This window comes from Schistocerca serialis, chromosome 2, assembly GCF_023864345.2.
Source record: "Schistocerca serialis cubense isolate TAMUIC-IGC-003099 chromosome 2, iqSchSeri2.2, whole genome shotgun sequence".
Classification (NCBI taxonomy): domain Eukaryota; kingdom Metazoa; phylum Arthropoda; class Insecta; order Orthoptera; family Acrididae; genus Schistocerca; species Schistocerca serialis.
Window position 1 is genome coordinate 369,798,495 of NC_064639.1, and position 23,897 is coordinate 369,822,391.

Genomic DNA, 23,897 nt, shown 5'->3' on the forward strand with positions numbered 1-23,897 from the left:
CGCACTATGATTTCTTGTGTACAACGCAGACATCTCAAATAACATAAACGGCATAATTGCATGTTTACAACAGGTTTATATAACTTCTGACTCTAAGTAACTTTCTACGAAAGCGTTTGCGGTAAAGCAACTTTAATGAGGATTCTTGATAGTCTGACGCCCTGTAAGGTGGGTGAACAGGATCGCTGAAACCCACTAATGCTGATGAAACTCCAGTAATACCAATAAACGACCGTCACCCGAACATTGTGAGAAGTAGGCAAACAGGCGACATAAAAAGCAATGGCCACAAAAGCCTAAGATAATTTATACAGCAGGGAGCTGTACCTGGCAAAAAACTTCAGACTTACGCCTCTAGCCAGCACTCTAATAGTGGTTTACTACATTTTCTTATCCTGTTTTAAAATTATGGTATTAACTTTATGTGTACTGCAGTCTTTTCTGAAATTACAAAAATTTCTCAGGGTACCACATGGTCATGTAACAAGGAAAAAATATTCTACTGAAATTTAAAGGTGTAGTAATCGAAAGAAATCTTGTCAACACTGTATTTAATAAGTTGTGTTCGATACTCTACTACACACTAATAATTAGTAAGTAAAATCAAATTAAGAAGAACTATTTTAGAAAACCAGTTACAAGTTAAAAGCTTTTGGGAACAGAAGTTATTGCAAACTAAGGCAGATTTCGACTTTCAAGACAGGGAAAACTGTTGAGACATTAAAGAAACTTAAAGGTAAACCTACAATAGGGGTGCACTTCGCTTTTGATAGTCCTTGAACATGTTGTAGGGTAGAGTTAAATGAGAGACATATTTTCTGTACGTGCCCACAAAGCCGTTAAGGAAGTGAAACACCCCCTTGAAAAAACTGAGTTTAATATTCCTGAATGAAAGCCGTAGAAAAGATAACAGACAAAAAAAATCATCAAATAAAAGTTCTATCGTTATTAAGTTGGTTGGTTGGTTGTTTGGGGAAGGAGACCAGACAGCGTGGTCATCGGTCTCATCGGATTAGGGAAGCAAGTCGGCCGTGCCCTTTCAGAGGAACCATCCCGGCATTTACCTGGAGTGATTTAGGGAAATCACGGAAAACCTAAATCAGGATGGCCGGACGCGGGACTGAAGCGTCGTCCTCCCGAATGCGAGTCCAGTGTCTAACCACTGCGCCACCCCGTTCGGTATATCGTTATTAACGTACCATACAACGGTGCATACAGATTCGTGAAAAAGTTATTTTTTCGAGATACTATGCGTTAGATGTACAAAATCAAAACACATTCAGCATTTTTTTAGTCGAACAGTTCTGCACATCCTCATTACTATACAGATTTTCAATGATGTTGCAACAATAATGTACAAATAATTTCAAATGTAAAATAATTAAATATGAATATGTCGCAACTTGAAAAAAAATACGGCAGATGTAAAAAGGGAACACAAACACAACACCATATGTACATCTAGGAATACTAAAGAACCCAACATGACAATTGGTACTGAAGCGGACATATCTCGAGGTCGCATACAGCGACATGGAGAAATTCTAGCTTATTTCTATGAGTCTTAGGAAGCCCTCTTCATATGACTTGATTTGGTAGTAAAGATTTACTATTCGTCAAATGTCGAAATATAAAACAGAATAGTCGAAGGAGCAGATTTAGAAAAAATATTTTTTCCACAAAGCTGGACACACCGTTCTGACGATGCTTAAAAACGATAAAACTTTTATTTGCAGTTTTTTAGCAAAAAAAAAAAAATACGTATCTCTTATTTTGCTCTACACTACGACAATTCATAGCCGATCATCATGGAAGTGTATGCTTTGGACAGTTTGACTTGTCAGTTCATTTACAAACGTCACGTGTTCCTCGGTAGAACACATTTTTCTGTTTCACTGTACACGATGGTACACGACCGACAACCGATGAAGTACAACTTAACGGTCCACACGTCATGTGGCTACTTTTAAAAATATACAGACTTTTGCTCACCTACAAAACTGAAGAATCAACAATATTCTCCAAATACCTATAACATATTACTCAGTACCTAAATACCTAGAAGTCGTGATATTTACAAAACATCTCCTGACGTCCCACAGCTACAGAAACAGTAGAAAACGCCGGAAACTGCTTATGACTGTTTCTAGTGCACAATCAGTTATGTGACTCAAAAATCAGTCACTAGACTGAAACATCAGCCACGAGTCATCATGTGTTCCTGGGTACAGTATCCTCCACATACAACATTCTCCCGAACTAATTATATTGCTCACAATCGTATCTGCTTTTGTGTGGCACGATTCACAGGTTACATGCTTTGTAAATGTACGTTGAAATTTAGGAAAAACGCATTCTTGTTGACCTTAAATTATGATAATTCAAAGAAATTAGACGAGAATATTAAACTGCTACCGTATGTAAACCCAATATTCTTCAATTTAGAAATTTAGGAGTTGCAGCTTCATTTTCTTTTTTTTTTTTTAATTTAATGTTACCTGCTGAAATAGTTTCATTGGTCCAGGAAGCATATCTCCTTCACTTGTTTGGTAATGGTGACTAGATAAATAATCATTCTCTGTTTAAAGTATTCATTAAACACGAAAAATCTACAAAAATAATCTTTTGTTAAGCGAGATCTGTGATTAGTTGTAAATCAAAGCTTTATTCAGCTGTGTGTGTGCTCAGATTTTCATCACGTGAAATATTTAATATATTTAGGTGTCACACATAATATATCTTCAGTTTTAATTTGAAATGAACATCTCCACCTGTAAAATGAAACTAATGTCATGGAGGCTGATTGGCCGATCTTTTTCCTTAGAAGTTAGTTTTTAACAACAGTAAATCAGAACCTAGAAAATTTAGAAGTACAAAACTGCTGATTTTTGCAAAGTTAGCGATATGGGGTGATTGAGTAAAACTATTAAAGAACTATGAAGATTTAACATTTTAGAATCATAACTGCTGTCTTATTTCGTTACAGGGACAATGAACGTATTCGTCTGGTGTTTGAAGAAGTGTCCCTACAGAAAGGAGACGTCAGGTGAGTAGGATTTGAAGCCTACTGTAGTTGTCTTGTGATGATTAGTACAACTTTGGATTGCGTACGAGGTACATCGCACCGAATTCACTTAGGGTAAGAGCTGACTCATGTTCCACAGTTAAAAATTGCATACTTGACGTGACGAATTTGTGAAGTACACCCGCGTAATTCATGATGGGAGAGTCCGTAATGCTGCATTTTCGCAGCGACGGTTCGCCTACGATGTTCCTAAAGTAATGAGGCGATTGCTCACAATTCCTCTTTACGTTTTGCTCTACAGTTTTCATAATAGTCATTTTACATTCACCGCTGAAAAGCTGCCAGAAACATCATTCTGCCACACTTAGTTTCAATAATATAAGTCGTCGTGTGGCACAATGTTGAGTTTAAAACTCTGTCACCTCTATTTCCATTATTGTAAAATATGTAACGTATTTAACTATAAATGTATTGTATTAACTACGTACGTAACATATATGGCAAGACTGTACATGTAGAATGCATCATTTAAACATTAACGTCTGCCAGATAGTAATGTAAATTTTTGTAACTAGTTGTTTTATAGTAAGATTTCACCAGTTTTTCGAGGTGTACAAAAAATTTCGATTACAAAAATATATATGTTTATCAATAGAATTAATGTGGAACATCTCATTTAATTTCAATATATTCAGGAAGTATGAGTTTCACCAAACCACTCTATGTTTTCTGTCTTTGCTTCACATCTTAACCCTCTGAGCCCCAGTGGTTTTTGCCTGAGACTACCATTTCATTAATTTTTTTATGTACCATTACTTTTAGCATGAGAGCAACGATGTTACTGTAAGACAAAGACTTCTAGTGGTACATCAAGATACGTCTAGGTATGTATGCATTGTAGGAGACTTTGATAACGGTCCAAGCAATCGACGGCCAGGAGATTGTGCCACGCGATTGTAGGAGATTCTGACATGGATTTCTGTTATGTAGTGGAAGTACTGAAGAGATGATTGACTGTGAAAGTAAGTTTATGTAAGTTATTGTAACGTAGGTTTGAGTATTATCGAAATGAAATCACTGGGACAAAGGTACAAGTGATATAAAATTTATTAAATTTTAGGCCCATTTTTACTTGTTATTTAGGTCCATAATTTTGTGTCAGGCGTTGTGAGTTCATGAAAATTTCGAGCTGTGGGATTTTGTTTAGGAAAATACAAATTTACACTCAAATATATTTTGGTAATTTGTGGTAAGGTCTTATGGGATCATACTGTTGAGGCCGTCAGTCCCAAAGCTTACGCACGACTTAATCTGACTTAAACTAACTTACGCTAAGGACAACACACACATTCATGCCCGAGGGAGGACTCGAACCTCCGACGAAGGGAGCCGCGCTGACCGTGACATGATGCCCCAAGACCGCGCGGCTAACCCGCGCGTCTCTCAAGTATATCACATGTAATAATCGGCGGTTGAAAACTGTATAGGTCGGTACCGTTGGGCCTTCCAAGGCCTGTTAGGGCGGAGTTAAGTTTAGTTTGAAAACTGTAATTCCAGCATTTCCAAAGTAAAATCACCTCCTTAAAACAACTCCTCTTGCCAATTTCATCTTATATATGTTGCTTACTGTAGTAATAAAGGTTATTTTCGTGGAAAATTTTATATTTATACTCCCAAGTGCAACCACCTCTTTGAAACAATTGATAGTTTACTTTTTGCCAATTTCCTCTTGTGTTCGTTGCTTGCACTGATAATAAATGTTAATTACCTGAAAATTTTTATAATTACATTTTTCCATATTGTTGGGACTTAAACGGTTATAATGAAGAATAATGACAATAGCCTTATCAACCAGATTCTCCTAGAAGTCACTGTTGGCGGTACCCCTGCAGATGCTAGCTTGAAATGTGTCTTGATACTTGGTAACTTAAAAAAAAAAAAAAAAAAAAAAAAAAGTTCAAATGGCTCTGAGCACTATAGGACTTAACATGTGGGACATCACACACATCCACGCACGAGGTAGGATTCGAACCTGCGACCGTAGCGGTCGCGCGGTTCCGGACTGAAGCGCCTACAACCCCTCGGCCACTCTGGCCGGCCTTGGTAACTTCTACACATTTCTGTGTTGATCGTCAGGTGCTAGAAAGTCAGGCACTCGATAGTGAGGATAACTCAATGCCATAAATTCATATTCCTTTCCAAGTGTTGCCCAGTTTCTTCACACATCTCAGTACTGTGGTGTCTGTACTGTTGTTCTGAACGGACGATGAGAGGCTAAATTTATCGTAGAGACACAGTTTCATACTGCCTGCATAGACATAGCCCTGTCATTTGAATGCAGAAAGACAGTGCGCACGGCGGTCTAAGCTTTAAACGGCCGTTCGTAGTTCATTGATGAGGTAAACACTGTACATAAACCAGCGTGGTGGTTTCGTAGCTTCTGGTACATAATGCACTGTTGAAAAATTTTCTAGAGGCTACCTGTGCTGACTACAGGCCTGTATGAATTAACTGATAGTTACAACACACCGTAACTTGACGATATGATGCCAATTTAACCGTCTTTCAAGGACACAGCACAATTTAAAATGGCACAACTAGCCCACCTGTCATGGCAGGCAAATCGAGGTGGAGATCCAGATCGAAGATTTGAGAGAATGAGCACTCTGTATGGTTGAAAGCTGAATTAACTGTGAGCCTTTAAACCACACAGCAGTTAAGCCTATCAGGTCAAATAGGAGTGTTGGAACTTTAATAGAGACAACTATTTATTTACAATTCGTACAAAATAGATACGTGTTTCAAAGTTTTACTGACCTTCAGAGTAGTCACCAGCATTGTGTATAACCCGTTGCCAGCGATGTGGAAGTCGTAGGATACACTTAGCAGTGCCTGTTGTGTTGACAGTTCGAGCGGCGCGGTCTATTGCCCGACAAATTTTAGCAGTTCTAAAGCGAATGCCGTGAAGTGTTTCCTTCACTTAGAAATCAAGTTGAGTTCACGAGGGCTTAAGTCAGGGGAGTGGAGTAGGTGGTATAGCTTTTAGCAGCCCCAACAGTCAAACAAACCAGTGAGACTTCCTGGCAGATTAAAACTGTGTACCGGACCGAGACTCGAACTCGGGACCTTTGCCTTTCGCGGGCAAGTGCTCTACCATCCGAGATACCCAAGCACGACTCACGCTCCGTCTGTCAAGAAGTTTCATATCAGCGCACACTCCGCTGCAGAGTGAATATGTCATTCTGAAATCAGTGAGAGCTTGCACTGTACGAGCTTGAGCATTGTCCTGCAAAATGATGGTCAGGTCTTGCAGAAAGTGTCATCCCTTCGGTCTCTATGCTGTTTTTTGAACACAACCTACGACCATCTTAAAGTGATGACACTTTCTGAAAGACCTGACCATCATTTTGCAGGACGATGCTCAAGCACGTACAGTGCAGGCTCTTACTGATTTGTTTGACGGATGGGCTGCTGAGTGCTATACCATCTAGTCCACTCCCCTGACTTAAGCCCTCGTAAGTTCAACTCGATTTCTAACCTGAAGTAAGCACTTCACGGCATTCGCTTCATAACTGCTACAAATTCGTCGGGCAATAGACCGCGCCGCTCGAACTGTGAACACAACTGGCACTGCTAAGAGTATCCTACGACTTCCACATCGATGGCAACGAGTTATACACAATGCTGGTGACTACTTTGAGGGTCAGTAAAACTTTGAAACATATCTATGTTGTACTAGCTGTAAATAAATAGTTGCCACTATTAAAGTTCCAACCCTCGTATATACAACGCTGCCAACCTGCCCATGCTGGTTGTAGGTATCTCAGAACTAATTCGTAGTCAAGATCAAATCGAACGTGAATGGTTTTAGGCTGAGAATGGAACCCTATCTATTTGTAGCCTTGTACGTAGGACTAAGGCAATAAGTAACCCAGTCTGGCACAGAGACCAATGCAGGACGTTATTTCGTTAATAATTACGGCGTTTTATGAGAGACAGCATTAAATACAGGTGTTAGGGACATTATTTGTAAAGTATCACAGCATTTTTATAACAAACATTTTGTGCCACACCGCACCCTGCCTGGTGTGTGCAGTCAGGCAAGTAATCACTGGCTGCGTGTGGCAAAACATGACGCAGAGGTCGGCCAGCAGTGGGAGATGGTTTATTGTGTATCCAACTGACGATAGCATGTTGGTCAAATGAGAAGTGTTACCACCTTCTTCATATTATTTTCCTTCTTTGTGATCTTGGTTTTCTTTGTTTCATTTTTCTTTTCAGACATACCTATACTAGCATGTTGCCTGTATACAACTTGACCCAGTACTTTCCCTTAAGTACGATCCAACGTTTCTTCACTAACGGATATCACAAGCTTGTTCACTGATTAATTTCGGTAATTCTGAGACGTATCTTTCCACAACCGACGTGTAAATAGATGAATTTGGTAAAACCGGAATCTTATATCCAGGATCTACCGCAGGCCAGAAAAGATATAACATGTGAGTTGGAGCAATACTGCAGAACGAACCTCCAGAAATGTTACATTCAAAGCACAGAACTTCAATGTTCTGAACAGTTAGTGGGTGCTACATTTCTCTCAAAACCTAAAACTGAACCTATGTTATTATTCATATTAAAATCAACTTATACATTATTTCAGGACTCTTATTGTTTTGAGAGCGTGAAAGCTGATCTACAATTTTTCGTTGATTTCTTTTTGCTTTTGACCGAAACGTCATTGTTATCATTCTAGATGCTGTATAACGCAGTATATCTCTGGAAGGCTGCTGTACAAAATTTTCTAATCGACTATCTTGTTATAAAAGCAGAACTTATTGTTTCGCGACGTAATATTCCGTATGGAACTTAGATAAATACGTTAAGACGATTTTGTAAGCATGGTGAAACAAATTTGGTGTGGAGTCAGGGACAGAATTTCTGATCAGTTTAGCCGATAGATTGAAACTGATACCGTACTGATCTAGAAGTGTTGTGACACTCTCAGTAAATGCTAAATATTCAGGAACATTAAAAAAAGATAACATCTCTGACTTTTAGATATTCGAAACGTATTGTAGTTACATTTTATTGTACAGTTTTTGAAACACATCACTGTTTGTAGAGGACGCTGTAAATGATGTCTAAGTAAAGCGGAACGTCATTCCCCTTTCTATGCCCTACCAGATTCATCATTTTTAAATGTTTCTGTCATTGTTGGAAATGTAATTGACGACAAGGGCAATGTAATGAAACTCGAAATTTAGATGATGTTTTCATACCCATAAATGGTTATGGAAACACCTGCCGCAAGCTAGAGGACATGGACAAACTTTAATTACTGAAGGATTCCTCGACAAAACACGGTAGTTTCAAATTTATGTGATCATAAAATTTCTTAGATTATTAAAATTTCAGTTGAAATGCCTTTTAACCGAAAAGACAAGTTTACAGGAAATTGAGACACGCGAGGCTGGGAAAGGGTGGCGAGTCAGTGGGGTGACGTCAGAGACAGAGAATTGCGTGGATGAAATATGGGCAAGACAAAAACAGCGATGGAACATTAGGCGGTGCTGAAACATAGGGTGAATCAGAAATACACTCACAAATTTTCAGACGTTGTTCAGAAATACATATTGAGTAATGTCGTGTAAGGGACACACGGTATCATTATTCTCGTTACGGAGCTTTAACGTAATTTTGATGTATTCGTTTTGTTACCACAATCTTCCTTATTTCTGTGAAAATGACTCTACAACAGTGAAGAAGGATGTAATAGACATGCGCCACGCATTACACAATACAAAATAAAGCAACAACCCTTGGTCGAAACAGAGACGTGTGATGTAGTTGCCGTCACGTCGGTAACAGCTAAGGGAAGTATCGTGTTGCTGCTTTTCCAATGAATTCCATGAACCCTTACATGAAGCACGCATTGGTGAGCTCTTCATTAGTAAACCTAAGAAAGTGTGTGCCAGTGTTAACGTACATTCACCACTGAAAAAAAGAAGCCCAAACACAGAACTGAGCAGTCCTGAAAGCAAACTTGAAGACAGACATAAAGTAGCTATTGGTGTTGTCAACTGAAGGTGCAGTGAGCGAAAGGAAACAACACGCTCAGCACATACCGCCGACATTTGCGCTGTTGTGCACTGCTTTCACTACAATACAAATACAAAGCTAACTGCGGCGAGAAACTAAACGAATTGCAACAGCCCTGAAACGATACGCCGGAAGTCGACGGTCCCTTATATCTAAATATACAGAACGTATCTCTGAAAAGCTCTGAAAGGCTTTCGGTGAAGTTATCCATATATGTGTGTGAGAAGGGAGAAAATTGGGTGAGACTAAGCAGCCCAAAGCGACCTATATTAGTGAAAGTGTAATTTACACCACTGGCCATTAAAATTGCTACACCACGAAGATGACGTGCTACAGGCGCGAAATTTAACCGACATGAAAAAGATGCTGTGACATGCAAATTATTAGCTTTTCAGAGCATTCACACAAGGTTGGTGACGGTGGCGACACCTACAACGTGCTGATATGAGGAAAGTTTCCAACCGATTTCTCATACACAACCAGCAGTTGACCGTCGTTGCCTGGTGAAACGTTGTTGTGACGCCTTGCGTAAGGAGGAGAAATGCGTACCATCACGTTTCCGACGTTGCCAAAGGTCGGATTGTAGCCTATCGCGATTGCGGTTTATCGTACCGCGACATTGCTGCTCGCGCTGGTCGACATCCAATGACTGTTAGCAGAATATGGAATCCGTGGGTTCAGGAGGGTAATACGCAACGCCGTGCTGGATCCCAACGGCCTCGTATCAGTTGCAATCGAGATGACAGGCATCTTATCCGCATGGCTGTAACGGATCGTGCAGCCACGTCTAGATCCATGAGTCAAAAGATGGGGACGGTTACAAGACAACAACCATATGTACGAACAGTTCGACGACGTTTGCAGACCATGGCTGCAGTTACCCTTGACGCTGCATCACAGACAGGAGCGCCTATGATGGTGTACTCAACGACAAATCTGGATGCACGAATGGCAAAACGTCATTTTTTCGGATGACTCCAGGTTCTGTTTACAGCATCACGATGGTGGCATCGGGGTGAACGCACATTGCAAGTCATACTGGCGTATCACCTGGCGTGATGGTATGGGGTGCCATTGGTTGCATGTCTCGGTCACCTCTTGTTCGCATTGACGGCACTTTGAACAGAGGACGTTACATTTCAGATGTGTTACGACCCTTAGCTCTACCCTCCATTCGATCCCTGCGAAACCTTACATTTCAGCAGGATAATGCACGACGGCATGTTTGCAGGTCCTGTACGGGCCTTTCTGGATACAGAAAATGTTCGACTGCTGCCCTGGCCAGCACATTCTCCAGATCTCTCGCCAATTGAAAACGTCTGGTCAATGGTGGCCGAGCAACTGGCTCGTCGCAATACGCCAGTCACTACTCTTGATGAACTGTGGTATCGTGTTGAAGCTGCATGGGCAGCTGTACCTATACACGCCATCCAAGCCCTGTTTGACTCAATGCCCAGGCGTATCAAGGCCGTTATTACGGCTATATGTGGTTGTTCTGGGTACTGATTTCACAATCTATGCATCCAAATCGCGTGAAAATGTAATCCCATGTCCGTTCTATTAGAATATATTTGTCCTATTAATGCCCGTTTATCATCTGCATGTCTTCTTGGTGTAGCAATTTTAATGGCCAGTAGTGTATTTGTGTATGTGCTATAAAAGAGTGGATTGTCAAGCAAATGACAACTAACCAGGTACTATAAAACAAGGAGGTCATCATGGGTATTACTTTCGTGATGTACTGATGTGCTATTACTTAATCTTAGAACACTTAAGTGGAAGAAAACGTTATATTGCTACTAAACCATCGTAAATTTTACTACTCCAAATTTACACAAAGGAGATCGTAATTTATATGTTATGCATTAGTAAACTGAAATTATTAGCCGGCTGCTGTGGATGAGCGGTTCTAGGCCCAACTGCTACGGTCGCAGGTTCGAATCTTGGCTCGGGCATGGATGTGTGTGCTGTCCTTATGTTAGTTAGGTTTAAGTAGTTCGAAGTTCTAGCGGATTGATGACCTCAGATGTTAAGTGCCATAGTGCTCAGAGCCATTTGAACCATTTGAAATTATTAGATCCCCAAAGGTATGTTACATACCAAATGAAGTGGAATATGTCCTGTTTTATAGCCCACTGCAGTCGTAAATTATACGAGGATTCAGTAATATAGGGTCAAAGAACAACGAGTGCCTCTGTGGGGCGTAAGTTGCACATCTTTTACTTTCAAGTGCCCGAGCAGCGATAAATGTCGCTGAGATTCGTTACTTGGCAGCAAGCGAGTTTCTGGGTGCGCATAAAGCCGTTAAAGAAATAAGTAATTGTCTTGGCTGTAATTTGTGAAAGAAGTTCAGCTGCAGTTGACTAATAGTTCCCACTACCCCACAGGATTCCATAACAAACCAATATAGGAAATGAATTTGAAGAAATCCTATGAGTGTCATAGTTCAAGAAACCGTCAAGAACTAAAAACGTTATTTCATTTAAATAAACTGACAATATTGTGAACAGTTCCGATAATTCATTGGCTAACTAGGATTTTGTTTGAGATAGTATCCGTTTTGCTTAAACCGTTCAGCTATTGGCTTACATTCTCAGTAAAGTTCAATACAATACTGTGAGTAAAAATTTTAATCCCATATATTTTGAATATTTTTTTCACTGGACACTTGCAGTAGAATCATTAGTAACAGTTGTAATCGCTGTAATGTATGTGCTGTGTTAGTCTGACTTTTTCAGATATTTCAGTTTTCCGCCATAGTGCTACTCTAGGTATAAATACGCTGTCATGGGAGCTACATTTGGCAGGTAGAGTGATGGTGCGTGAAGCTTTATGTCTGCAGTTGGCTGACTTTAGAAAGAGCAGTAAAGTTTAACCTTAGAACGAGTAAGTTTCAACCCGCCTAGGTGTCGAGGCGAAGGAAACGTGGGTAAGCGTGTTTTCGCTGTGGCGAGTCGGCGACTACGGGCCAGGATCCAATGAATTCGAAAATGGATCCCAAGCGAGCGGCCAGGGCCGTGCCGAACTCATGTAGTCGAGTGGTTTGTTACTCTGAAGTCGGACGGGGCGGTTTGTGTATGGCTTTCATTCAGCAACTGTTCATCAATTTCCGTGTGCAGTTGGTGGGCTAACTGGAAGATAGCTGCCCCAACGTCCAACTCGGTAGCTGAGGGTTCAGCGCCGTAGATTGCCAACCAAAGGGGCCTAATGAACGGGTGTCGTCGGACGTCCGCCCCGAACAAATTCAACAAACAGTATAGAACAAAATGAGAGGTTGGGTTTAGTTGTTTGGGTAAGGAGACCAGACAGAGAGGTTATCGGTCTCATCGGATTAGGGAAGGACGGGGAAGGAAGTCGGACGTGCCCTCTCAAAGGAACCATTCCGGCATTTGCCGGGAGCGAATTAGGGAAATAAAGATGGCCGGACGCGGGATTGAACCGTCTTCCTCCCGAATGTGAGTCCAATGTGCTAGCCACTGCGTCACTTCACTCGGTGAACAAAATTTTAAAAAATATAAAGGGGGGGGGTGGATTCGATTCCCGGCCTGGATAAAGATTTTCTCTGCTCGAGAAGGGAGTGTTGTATTGTCATTAAGCTCGTATCATCGTCACTGCACGCACGTCACCTAATGGTGCTGCATACCTATTCTTACGCCTGTGTAACTCCGTAACGAAGTACGACCTAAAGCGACTGTATCTTATGAATTCTCGCAACACACACTGTCGCATCGTATTTCCAGTGTTGATATGGATGTATGTGCACGACCTGAAAGGTAAGAAAATTTAAAAGTAGTAGGTGTGACAGGAATTAGTGCGTATGTGAAGAACCAACGACGAAGGGTAGAGATCCTTATTAGAGCAATGCTGTAAACGGCGGTGAGCTCTAAAATACAAGGACACCGAGACGTATTACCAGTTTTCATTTTATTGACAGTAAACTAGAATTGACTAAACGAGACTGTCGTAAAGAGCGACAAGGTAGTTTCTTCTAAGAGGTCAGTAAGATCGTTCGCAAATTGTGTGCAGTTTCACTAACCCACTTTTAGTATGTTCCGACAAAAATAAGGTATTAATAGTGCTTCACTATAATAAATCAAGTCAGTGGTAGTAAGCGCTCTTTTTGGAATATCGTTCAAGGACTTTTTTTCTGTTTATGTTTTCAGATATAAGCCAAATCCGTTACCTCTGTAGGGGTCTGCATACAGACCTTTCCCATCATAAAGTGCTATAGATCCGATTACTTTATTAAGACACTGTGCTTCAGCTAACTGCTAGCGAGCCATATTGGCAGCTTTATAGGCTTTCAGGTTTTCACTATACCAACCGTACACAATCACAGCCGCTCCTATAACTAATACTCTGAGAGTAGCAAATGCCAGAATCATAATTTTCAGCTGCTTTTAGGAATGGCTATAAAGTACTATGTGTTGAACCATTTCTTTTCCCTCTTGCACTCTAAGCAGCAACGTGCGAATCAATCTCCTGAGCTGTGAGATTGCCACCTCGCTTAATCTAACGTCGTTTCAAAACTTTGTAATTACGTTATTCAGTACATTATCGGTAACCTCTTCCCGCTTTTTCTTCTTAGGTTGTTTTTACTCTTTGTAATAGCTATACCCATTAACCGTAGTTTCAATGGCTCCTGACAGTGCAACTAACTTCTCGAAGATTTAAGGGAAGTTTCTCGTAATTCCTTTTTCATTTTTCATATTTTTTTCCGCCAGAATACAATCTGCTCACTGTCTGGTAGATAAACTGTCCTGTGACTGTGTTGCTTAAACCGTTTCACGTTCCATACACATTTAATCCAGTTGATTGTTGCCGATGTCAACCCTCGTCGATCGTTCCATCAGCTTCGTTCCTAGTATTCACAACCAGGCAGATGCAACTCAGGAGATACAGTGTCAATAGCAGGAGTGAAGGTAGGGCTACCTTTCTCTTCTCTTGTATGTATGCTCACTGTGAACACGGTCCTGTGCTTTGTGCAACAGTAAGGATTACGTATAGTGAATTGTGTAAGTGTGACGTACTGCCAATTGTAGACCTGAACTGTATGCATCTACCGCTTATTGAAGAACCATCACTAAAAAGAATAGAAAAATCAATGCCACTGACGATGCCCACTATGAGTAGGCAAAACATGTTTGGCGAAAAGCAAATTAAACTCCAAGTTTCTTCTGCTTGTAGATCACGACGTGCCAAACTCCACAGAATAACGGTGTAGCACTGCTTTCCCTCAGCTGTTTGTTCTTGGTATGAAGGATGTTCACATGCCCAGTAGTTGTTTGGACGAAAAGAGGCAGTCTAGAGGTCTACCGCCACAATCCTTTAAAAATAAATGGGAAGGACAGAAGAGAGGTATGAGAATTCTCAATATACATAAGCGATGTGTACTGCATATTTGCTATGAAATGACATTACATACTACACAGAAATAATTTAAAGATTTAGTCGAAAACGAAACAGCAAAAACTTATAACGATCGACACACAGGGTTGATTGTTCTGTACATGAAGAGGCACCTTGTGTTAAATTTGCTAGCACAGAGCACAAGAAGAAGTTGGTGGTAAGAACAGTAAAATTTCTGAAGTCGCACGCGTTATTCCATTGTCAATTGCAACAGTTTTCAATGGAATTGAAGGAATTGTATGGCAACTACATACGTCACTGCAAAGTACACTGGTTAAGTCAAAGGGCATGCCTGGAAAGGTTTTTCGATTCAAGCTCACTATTGTTGAATTCATGAAGGAAAAATGAGTGCAGGAGCGAAAATTAGATCCGAAATGGATTACAGACTTCGCATTTTAAATGGACTTGACTCCACACTACCTACGGTAAGACGTTGCAACGTAAGTTCTTTCTGACTTGAAGAAAATCGCGTTGTAGAAGGGACAAATTCTGACAAAGACCACCAAGTTCCCAAAGCACACTGGCGTTAAAGAAAACGCGAGGTCTGAAGAAGCCATTGTGGCCTTGAAGGAATTACAATAATAGTTTTCTAAACGTCTTGAGGAAATTGCAAACCCTATGTCTGTCTTAAAGCTAATTTCGGGACTGTTTGCCGTTTCAGTTGAAATCGCCCCTGTGCAGGTGCATATGAACTGTTTGATCTGCAAGATAACTCCCGTTAAGAGTCTAATACCTTCAACATTAAAAGTGTAGAATGTCTACAATGGTTTCTCAGACAGTGTTTTCACGTTTCCAAAACAAAGTTGCAAAAGTGCCACAATAATTCGATCACAATATGTGTGTGTGAAAGACTTTTTTTCCGATTTTGGAACTAAATAATTCACGATCATGTGGTCACCTGGATGTGAAAATCTGAAATTTTCTGCGTCTGTCCGTACAGCAAATAATACTGAAAATTTGTTTCGTTTTTTATATATCGTTTAGAACTGTGAAATATAAGACCAAATCGTAAGCAATGCCACTTCATTGCCAGGTTGAGCGCTACAGCATTTGCGCCAAAGTACGGATCGTTAGATGAAATCTTGACCAACCCTGATGTAGAGAAATCGAAGGCAAGAGATCAAATTTTTCCTACAATCGGAATGCACTTCCTACTAGTATGGTTGCCAGCCCAATAACAGAAAGAGTGGACAGTAGCAGAGTAACAACACGAAGTTAGTAACTAAATGCAAGGTTGCCGACGGTTTTGCAAATCAGTGTAACTTCATCGTGGGTTCTGGAGTGTGGCACAGCGGCTGGTCGATGAAATGTAATAATGCTTGCTGTATCAACAGCCGCACTATTCACATATTTTACAGCGTATGAGTATCTGTCAAATGTGTGGAGAGCAGGCATGCTCATTGAGTTCAGATACCTACGGAACCAGATACGAGTATTGGTTGCCTGTCTTGTATATGCACGATTGGGACTAGATATCATTCATGCAACAGGTCTGAAGATGAGGTGGTCGGAAGGTCGAAAATGTCAGCATAGTAAAACAATACTAACAAAACTGCTCTTGGTATGCTATTAATACATTTTATTGCGTTTTACAAATTTGTCACTGCCGCGTGTCCCGATAAACAATACAGTGACGTAATCTTATTTAGAGGTCTCCTGTGGAGAGGAAGTCTTGGGTGGGCAATATATGGATGTGGCACAATTGCTGAACTGCTGACGAGATAATTTTCAGAATTTGCTCCTTAGACACATTTTATCAAACGCAAATCGTTGTCATCATAAGAAAATAGTTGTGTTTTAGAATACATCGTAAAAACGAACTAAAATATGAGTAAGTATTGTATTCCTTGTTGCACGGAAATGGGCCAGCAGACACATGTTCCCAAATAAAACCAAGTTCAGTGACAAATTCTCACAGTTTATCTGAAATATTTGATACCTGTCAAGTTAACTCTGGTCACTGTTTTTCTTTCCGACAAAATTTTTCTGTCGATATTAAATTAATTAATTATCCAAAATAGGCAAACGTATTGTTTGAGGTAAAAATAGATAGAAATTAATGAACGATAGACACAGCCATTATCTTGCAGTTTTTAACATGAGAGCGTGCAGAAAGCAGAGATGAGTGGAGCAAAGTAGCTGTCGGATATCTTGGTGGCGACTGCTGATCTGGAAGCACAGGGAGGTGCGAGAGGTTTCTCCTGTGGCGCCTCTCATAACTTTATGAAAATTTTATTACGGCGATGAAAACTTACTGCGGTAAACTACGCTTCATTTACATTTTGAAGTTTTTCGTGATGAGAAGGGAAACTCTCCTCTTCGTTGATTTACGAATGGGATACCATAACTGCTATAAATTTCATAACTTTTTTTCTCAATAACGCCAGCTTATTAGATGCATAAGCAGACTGAAGGGGGGCAAACGGTAGGGGTGGGAGTCGCGGGGGGGGGGGGGGGGAGGGATGAACGGCATGAACGACATGCTTCGAACTGTATTAAATAAGTCTACGAATGGAAATTATAGCCCACACGGACATTTTACTGTAATGTCCAATCTGTTACCAAATCATAATAACGGCAGTTAATGTACTACAGGACACAGCAGCTGTAATACCGTCGTTACAGAGCTTTACTGAGTATTACGTTGTATTAAAGTTCGAGATACTAAAAGAAGAACTAAATTTTGGAAATGGTTTAAGAACATAAAAATTCTTCGCAGAAGCTCGTTACGGGCGCCTGGCTCATTGGTGTCAGTCACTGAAAGAACTGAACTCACATCAGCGACTTCAATTTAATTGGGCAAATTTGTAGAATTTCCTAGATTCCAACCTCCGGTCATCTATTTTCTCCTTTTTTACTAGGGAATGCTGAAAAGTTATTTCTCCGAACTTTTTATGTGAAAACTTTTAAAGCATGTTAAGTAAACCAAATATTACAAATATTTCCACATCTTTATTCTTCACGTCTTCATATTTGTAGCCTTTGCCACTACAGGTATCAGAACTGTAGCGTGGCTGAATGTGGCATTACTATGTCGGTGCATGAGAAACAGTGCGCTGTAAACGAGTTTCGAGTTCGAAGATTTAGTCTACAGATGGATCACCCTCTGCTTCAGCACGACGATGCCAGACCATACACGAGGCTGCACATCTGCATCAATGCGACGCTTTAGGTCCACTGTCATCGATCACCCGCCATTCTGTCCCAACGTGGCCCCATCTCCGAAACCTGAACAGCACCTACGAGGACACCACTTTAACAGTGATGAAGCACTGCAAGCAGACGTGAAGGTGTGGTTCCGTCAAAAAAGTCAAATGTTCTACAGTGAAGCAATCAACAAACTGGTGCCGTGTTGGAAAAAATATGTTCTTCACCAGGGTAACAATGTTGAGAAATAAATGTGTAGACTTGAAGAATAAGAACGTAGAAAGAGCTTTAAGAGTATTCACATAAAAATTCTAAGGCATCATTTTTTTGTACATCCTCATGTATGTTGTTTATGTGGCTAAGGAAAGGAACTACTAATTTTAATTTTTTGTTGTTTGATAGGGTCGTACTCTGATAACCACAACTGCACTCACGGAGGAAACAAATATTTTTTTATGTTGCCCCATTTTTCGTATCAGTTTCCACTCAGCAGTATTTATTGACGCGAAAATTACTTGCTATCGATTTCGTAACCGAATGAATAAATCTTCAGTGACCAGAGAAGGATGCGAGACACAGTCTAAATCGTCAATTTATGAGGAGTCGTCCCGAAATATTAACTGTTACCATGAAGTTACACAATTAATTCTTTGTTTTTTGTAATATGTCTGCGATGTTTCCTTACGCTAAAATGCCCACGTCGAAGCCAAGTTTCTCTGTCTGTCGCTTGGATAGTCTAAACAATGATGTTTCATGTGGCAGCCTACTAATTTAGTGGGTTCGCGTACGATAATTCGTTTCTGCTTTTGAAGGGCAACAATTGTTCAAATGGCTCAAATGGCTCTGAGCACTATGGGACTTACCTTCTGAGGCCATCAGTCGCCTAGAACTTAGAACTAATTAAACCTAACTAACCTAAGGACATCACACACATCCATGCCCGAGGCAGGATTCGAACCTGCGACCGTAGCGGTCGCTCGGTTCCAGACTGTAGCGCCTAGAACCGCACGACCACTCCGGCCGGCAGCAACAATTGTGTACCAATCAATCCCTGCTGAGTTGGATTAAGTGTCTGGCAACAATGCACCATCGTTAAGCCAGACGCTTACATAGCTCTCAATTAAGTCTGAATGACAAAGTTGCAGACAATGTTTCTTTGAAGAATCGCAAGAAAAGTGGCGGTCCTGGTGCTCGAATACTGCCTTTTCGCAGTAGAGGTGATAGTGTCCCAAATGAAAATAAATCAAGAACAAATTTTCATCATCTTGCATGAAACTGTGGAAAAGGCAAATGTCATCGCCCGCTAGGATCCATGACGGCCCATACCAAAGGCAAAATAAAGCACGCAGTGGAAATATACTTACTTACTTCAGGAGGCGTTTCCACTTATCAACATTTGCGTGTTCTCAAATGTCACAAATTTCTATCCTGGTAATCTTCTTCCGATAGACCTCTCCTCTCCATGGCTTCCCATATACTTAACCTCCACGTTGCTCCGACCTCCCTCGCCTCCTTCTCCCTGGAGGAGACCAGTTGAGCAAACACTGTGGCCGTCCTTTTGCTTCCATCTGTCGGACGTGCCCATACCATCTCAAAGCTCGAGCATCATTGCTCTCTGACTGACTCCACAGCATCCATCTCCATTCTTACATATTCAGTCCTCAGCCGATCCAAGTGGGTCGCTCACATGCTCAGCCGTAACCCGTCCATTTTGACGGTCGAAATTTTCCCTGTTTTTCTCTAGTTCAATACCCAATGCTCTGAACACTATATCGGAATGGTTTCAACAGCAGCACTTAACACTACTTTCTTTGCTCGCCAAGATATGTGCCGACTCTAAAAAATACCATTCAAGGGTCTTACAACCACCTTCGCTTGACTTATCCTGTGGTGTGTGTCCAAGTCACACAGTCCACTCATATCGATTTGTGAAAGCAGATATACTGATAGAAAAGAAATCACAACACCAAAGATTTTTAAAGTAGAGAAATAAAATTTCGGGAATAAATTAATCTACGTAACATACACTCATGCTCGTAAATCAAGGATAATTGCAGATTGTGGTGCCACACAACGTGGCACTACACAAAACTGGCGCTAATAGCATAGGCACATAGGGAACACACATGACACACATCTGTAAGTCCACGGGATTGGTGATAAGTTGAGAAAACCGTCCCGAAACACATGTGCTACAAAACGCCACTATTTCCTGCGCATGTACCCCGACATGAATATAGCATATGATCACCATGCACACGTACACAGGCCGCCTAACGGGTTGGCATACTCTGGATCAGGTGGTCGAACAGCTTCTGGAGTACAGCCTCCTATTCTTGCACCAATGCCTGTCGGATCACCTGAAGTGTCGTAGGGGTTTGAAGACGTGCTGCGATATATCGGTCGAGAGCATCCCAAAGGTGCTTGATGGGGTTTAGATCTGGAGAACAGGCAGGCCACTCCATTCACCTGATATCTTCTGTTTCAAAATAGCAGCTCGGCGGGGCCGTGCGTTACCATCCACAAGGAGGATGGTGGGACCCACTGCACCCCTGAAAAGGCGGACAAACTGGTGCAAAATGACGTCCCGATACACCTGACTTGTTACAGTTCCTCTGTCAAAGACATGCCGAGGTGTACGAGCACCAATCATAATCTCACCCCACACCATCAAACCACGACCTCCATACACAGGTCCCTTTCAAGGACATTAAGGGATTGGTATCTGGTTCCTGGTTCACGCCAGATGAAAACCCGGTGAGAATCATTGTTCAGACTATACCTGGACTCGTCCATGAACATAACCTGGGTCCACTGTTCCAATGATCACGTACTGTGTTCTTGACACCACGCCTTACGGGCTCTCCTGTGATCAGGGGTCAGTGGAATGCACCTTGCAGGGCTCTGGGTGAATAAACCATGTATGTCCAGTCGTCTGTAGACTGTGTGTCTGGAGAAAACTGTTCCAGTGGCTGCATAAGGTCCTGAGCAAGCTGCCTGCAGTACTCCGTGGCCGTATGCGGGCACTGATGGTGAGATATCGGTCTTCTTGTGGTGTTGTACACTGTGGACTTCCCGTACTGTAGCGCCTGGACACGTCTCCTGTCTGCTGGAATCGTTGCCATAATCGTGAGATCACATTTTGTGGCACACGGAGGGTCCGTGCTACGACTTTCTGTGTTTGACCAGCCTCCAGTCGCCCTAGTATTCTACCTCTCATAACGTCATCAATATGTGTTCTTTGAGCCATTTTCAACTCACAGTCACCATTAGCACGTCTGAAAACGTCTGCACACTCACTCGCTGAAGCGTGCTCTGACATGCACCTACACAATTCTGCGTATGTGGACTGCTGCCAGCGCCACCGTGCGACGACCGCAGGTCAAATGCACCGCTTGGTCATACCCCGAGGTGATTTAAACCCGCAAACCGCCCACCAGAGTGTTGTTCCACCATGTGTCAGCATTATCTTTAACTTATGGGCACTAGTGCATTTAAGTGATTAAGACCGCGAGATCACAGGTTAGTGAAAGCTCGAGGCAAGCCACTGAAAATGTGAAATGCTGATACATTAATAACCGTTGTGACCGCCAGAATGTTGAATTCAAGCACGCAAACGGTCATGCACTGTGTTTTACGGGTGCCAGGTGCCAGCCTGTTGCACTTCATACTTCAACAGATGGAAGGCTTATGCTGTTTGCTGATGATGGAAACGCCGTCAGCTGATGTCTCATATGTGCTCGACTGAAGATTGATCTGGTGATCCGATCAGGCCAAGACAACATGTTGACATACTGCGTAGCATGTTGGGCTACAATAGCGGTATGTGAGCGACCGTTATCCTGTTGGAAACACCCCTGGAATGCTGTTCATAAATGGCAGCATAACAGGTCGAAACACCAGGTCGACGAACAATTTTGCAGTCGTGGTGCACCTGAGAATCGCGAGAGTGCTCCTGCTGTCACACAGAATCGCACCCCAGATACAAGTTCCAGGTATAAGTACAGTGTGTCCAGCACACAGACAGGTTGTTTGCAGACTCTCAACTAGCCTCCTCCTAACCAACACACGGCCATCACTGGCACTGAGGCAGCGCTAGCTTTCAGCAGAAAACACAACAGACCACCACCCGTCACTCCACTGAACTCTCAATGGACATCACTGACGTCACAGATGGCGGTGGTTTGGGATCAGTGGAATGCACGCTACAGAGCGTCTGGTTAGGAGCTACCCTTGAAGGAACCGACATTTAGCAGTTACCTGTATCATTGTAGTGCCAACGTATCCTCGATCTGCTGCTGTACATGCAGTGCAGTGCGCCAGAGCCATACTCCTAACACAATGATCTTCTCTCTCGGTATAGCTCGCGTCACTTAAGACGGCGCTTCCGCGGTATAGAGGCGGAGCAGTGAAGGGATGAGAACTGCGCATGCGTGGCAGCAGAGAGCGGGCAAACAAAGTCCACATTGCCGAACTGCGTTGCTGCGAACAACAGGTAGGCCTATTTGCCTACAGTACATAGTATTATACGTTCAAATCTATGAGGAGAATAGTGAATATTAAAACCAGTTTCGATCAACCGTAATGCGAGAAATATTAATTCACGTTCTGACGACGTTGCGTCCACTGCTCCACAGATTTACTCTGCGTGACGTCGGGAGGCAAGAACAGCTGACACAGCTTTGTGAAGACGTGAAGTACAATGTTTCTCAAAATCACGACTGTCTAATCACAAGACCATTGAAACCGCTTGCAATAATGATCGTTTATTGCGATTTGAACTTTTTTTAAGTAAAAATTTGATGCACAACAAAATTAACTTCAGGCACAAACCAAAATCGTTATATTTGCTTGACAACTGCTTCTACTCAATAGAATTTATAAGAATAAGGTGTGTGTGTTGACGGTTTGACTGTAGTTAAGTCTAATCACTCCACGCAAAAAAGAATTAGTGGTAGAAATGACTAATGAAAAGACTATCGTAAACATGGACAGTAAGCTGTCATACTTTCCTCTGTTAACGGTCATTTTGAGTGTAAACTAACTCCTTCGACATTACAGTGAGAGACCGCATTTATAATGCATTGAACAAGCAAACAACTAACCATCGCCTGCGAATATCTCTAGGGAATGATGACCAACAACGTCGAAAACCACTGATATCTCGACAAGTAACAGTTACTGTCATTTTTGGGGCTTTATCTGGATCGTGCCTAGAAAATGACAGAGGTTTACATGTGGAAATGTCGGAATTTTGACCAGTTCATCCAGTTGCATTCTCGAATGTTTTTAGAGCATAGAACATAGTGGGTGAAGCTTAACTTCTCCTTGGGCAATATGTTGAACGATATAGTTTGTATAATTCAGAGGATACAAAGTCCTAATCAAAACGGCAAGGAAGTTCTCATTATTATGTACGCAAATGATATGTTGACAAAAACAATTTTTAATGTACGAGACTTTAAACCTGATAAATATTATTACTTTGTTCCAAAGTCTACATCGCAATACCACCATCACTTCCATCTGAATCTGTTTCTGAACAATCTGTTTGTAAATTTACGGTGATAGTTTCAAGCCTTATATCCACATCACTTCTCTGTCAAATTATTCTTTCTAAGCTTTTGATCATGTCGCACAGACTGTGCCCACGCTATAGGTGGAATGTTGTTTATGGCTTCATGCACAAGAGATTCAGGGAATGTTATCTTGAATGTTTCTCTTTTCTTTTGTTTTGTTTTTATCCCACGTAGCCTTACACTTTCCCCAAATTAACTCCATAGGGCTATAATGACAGTGACACGTGAGTAAACCCAAAACTGTGTGACCCCATTCACGTGCAAGGAAGTCAAGTCTGTACCTTCTGTCACGTGACTTATGTAAATTAACGAGCTGCTGCAGGTCAGCACGGATGTGGTTTATACTGTGCTTAATATTTTTATTTTCAAGCCATGGAGAAATATCCACTTTTCTGGTGTTTATACTTCGTGTTTTCTCCGTAACACTTGAATTATAACTGGCAATGACCTACTTCGAAGCAAGGTATGACAAGGATTGTGAATCACGTCACGAAACTGACACCGTTCATTTCTGAATGGTAGTCATTGCTGCTTTCTTACATGTCAATAGCAGTCTACTCTCAGAAACAAAACCAGAAGGAACCTATTCCTATGACAACCTTAAAACCGCCATTACTCTCACTCATTTTCCAGCA

At 41.6% G+C, this 23,897-nt stretch overlaps 1 protein-coding gene across 2 annotated transcripts in view; it reads left to right on the forward strand.

Annotated features, from left to right (window-relative positions):
* Window positions 1-23,897, forward strand: part of LOC126455553 (cubilin-like) — a 686,613-nt gene that overhangs the window by 528,921 nt on the left and 133,795 nt on the right. For both annotated transcript variants that reach the window (XM_050091307.1, XM_050091309.1), the window contains exon 7: window positions 2,987-3,046. In XM_050091307.1, the coding sequence (XP_049947264.1) occupies window positions 2,987-3,046 (60 nt within the window). The remainder of the gene's footprint in view (window positions 1-2,986; window positions 3,047-23,897) is intronic.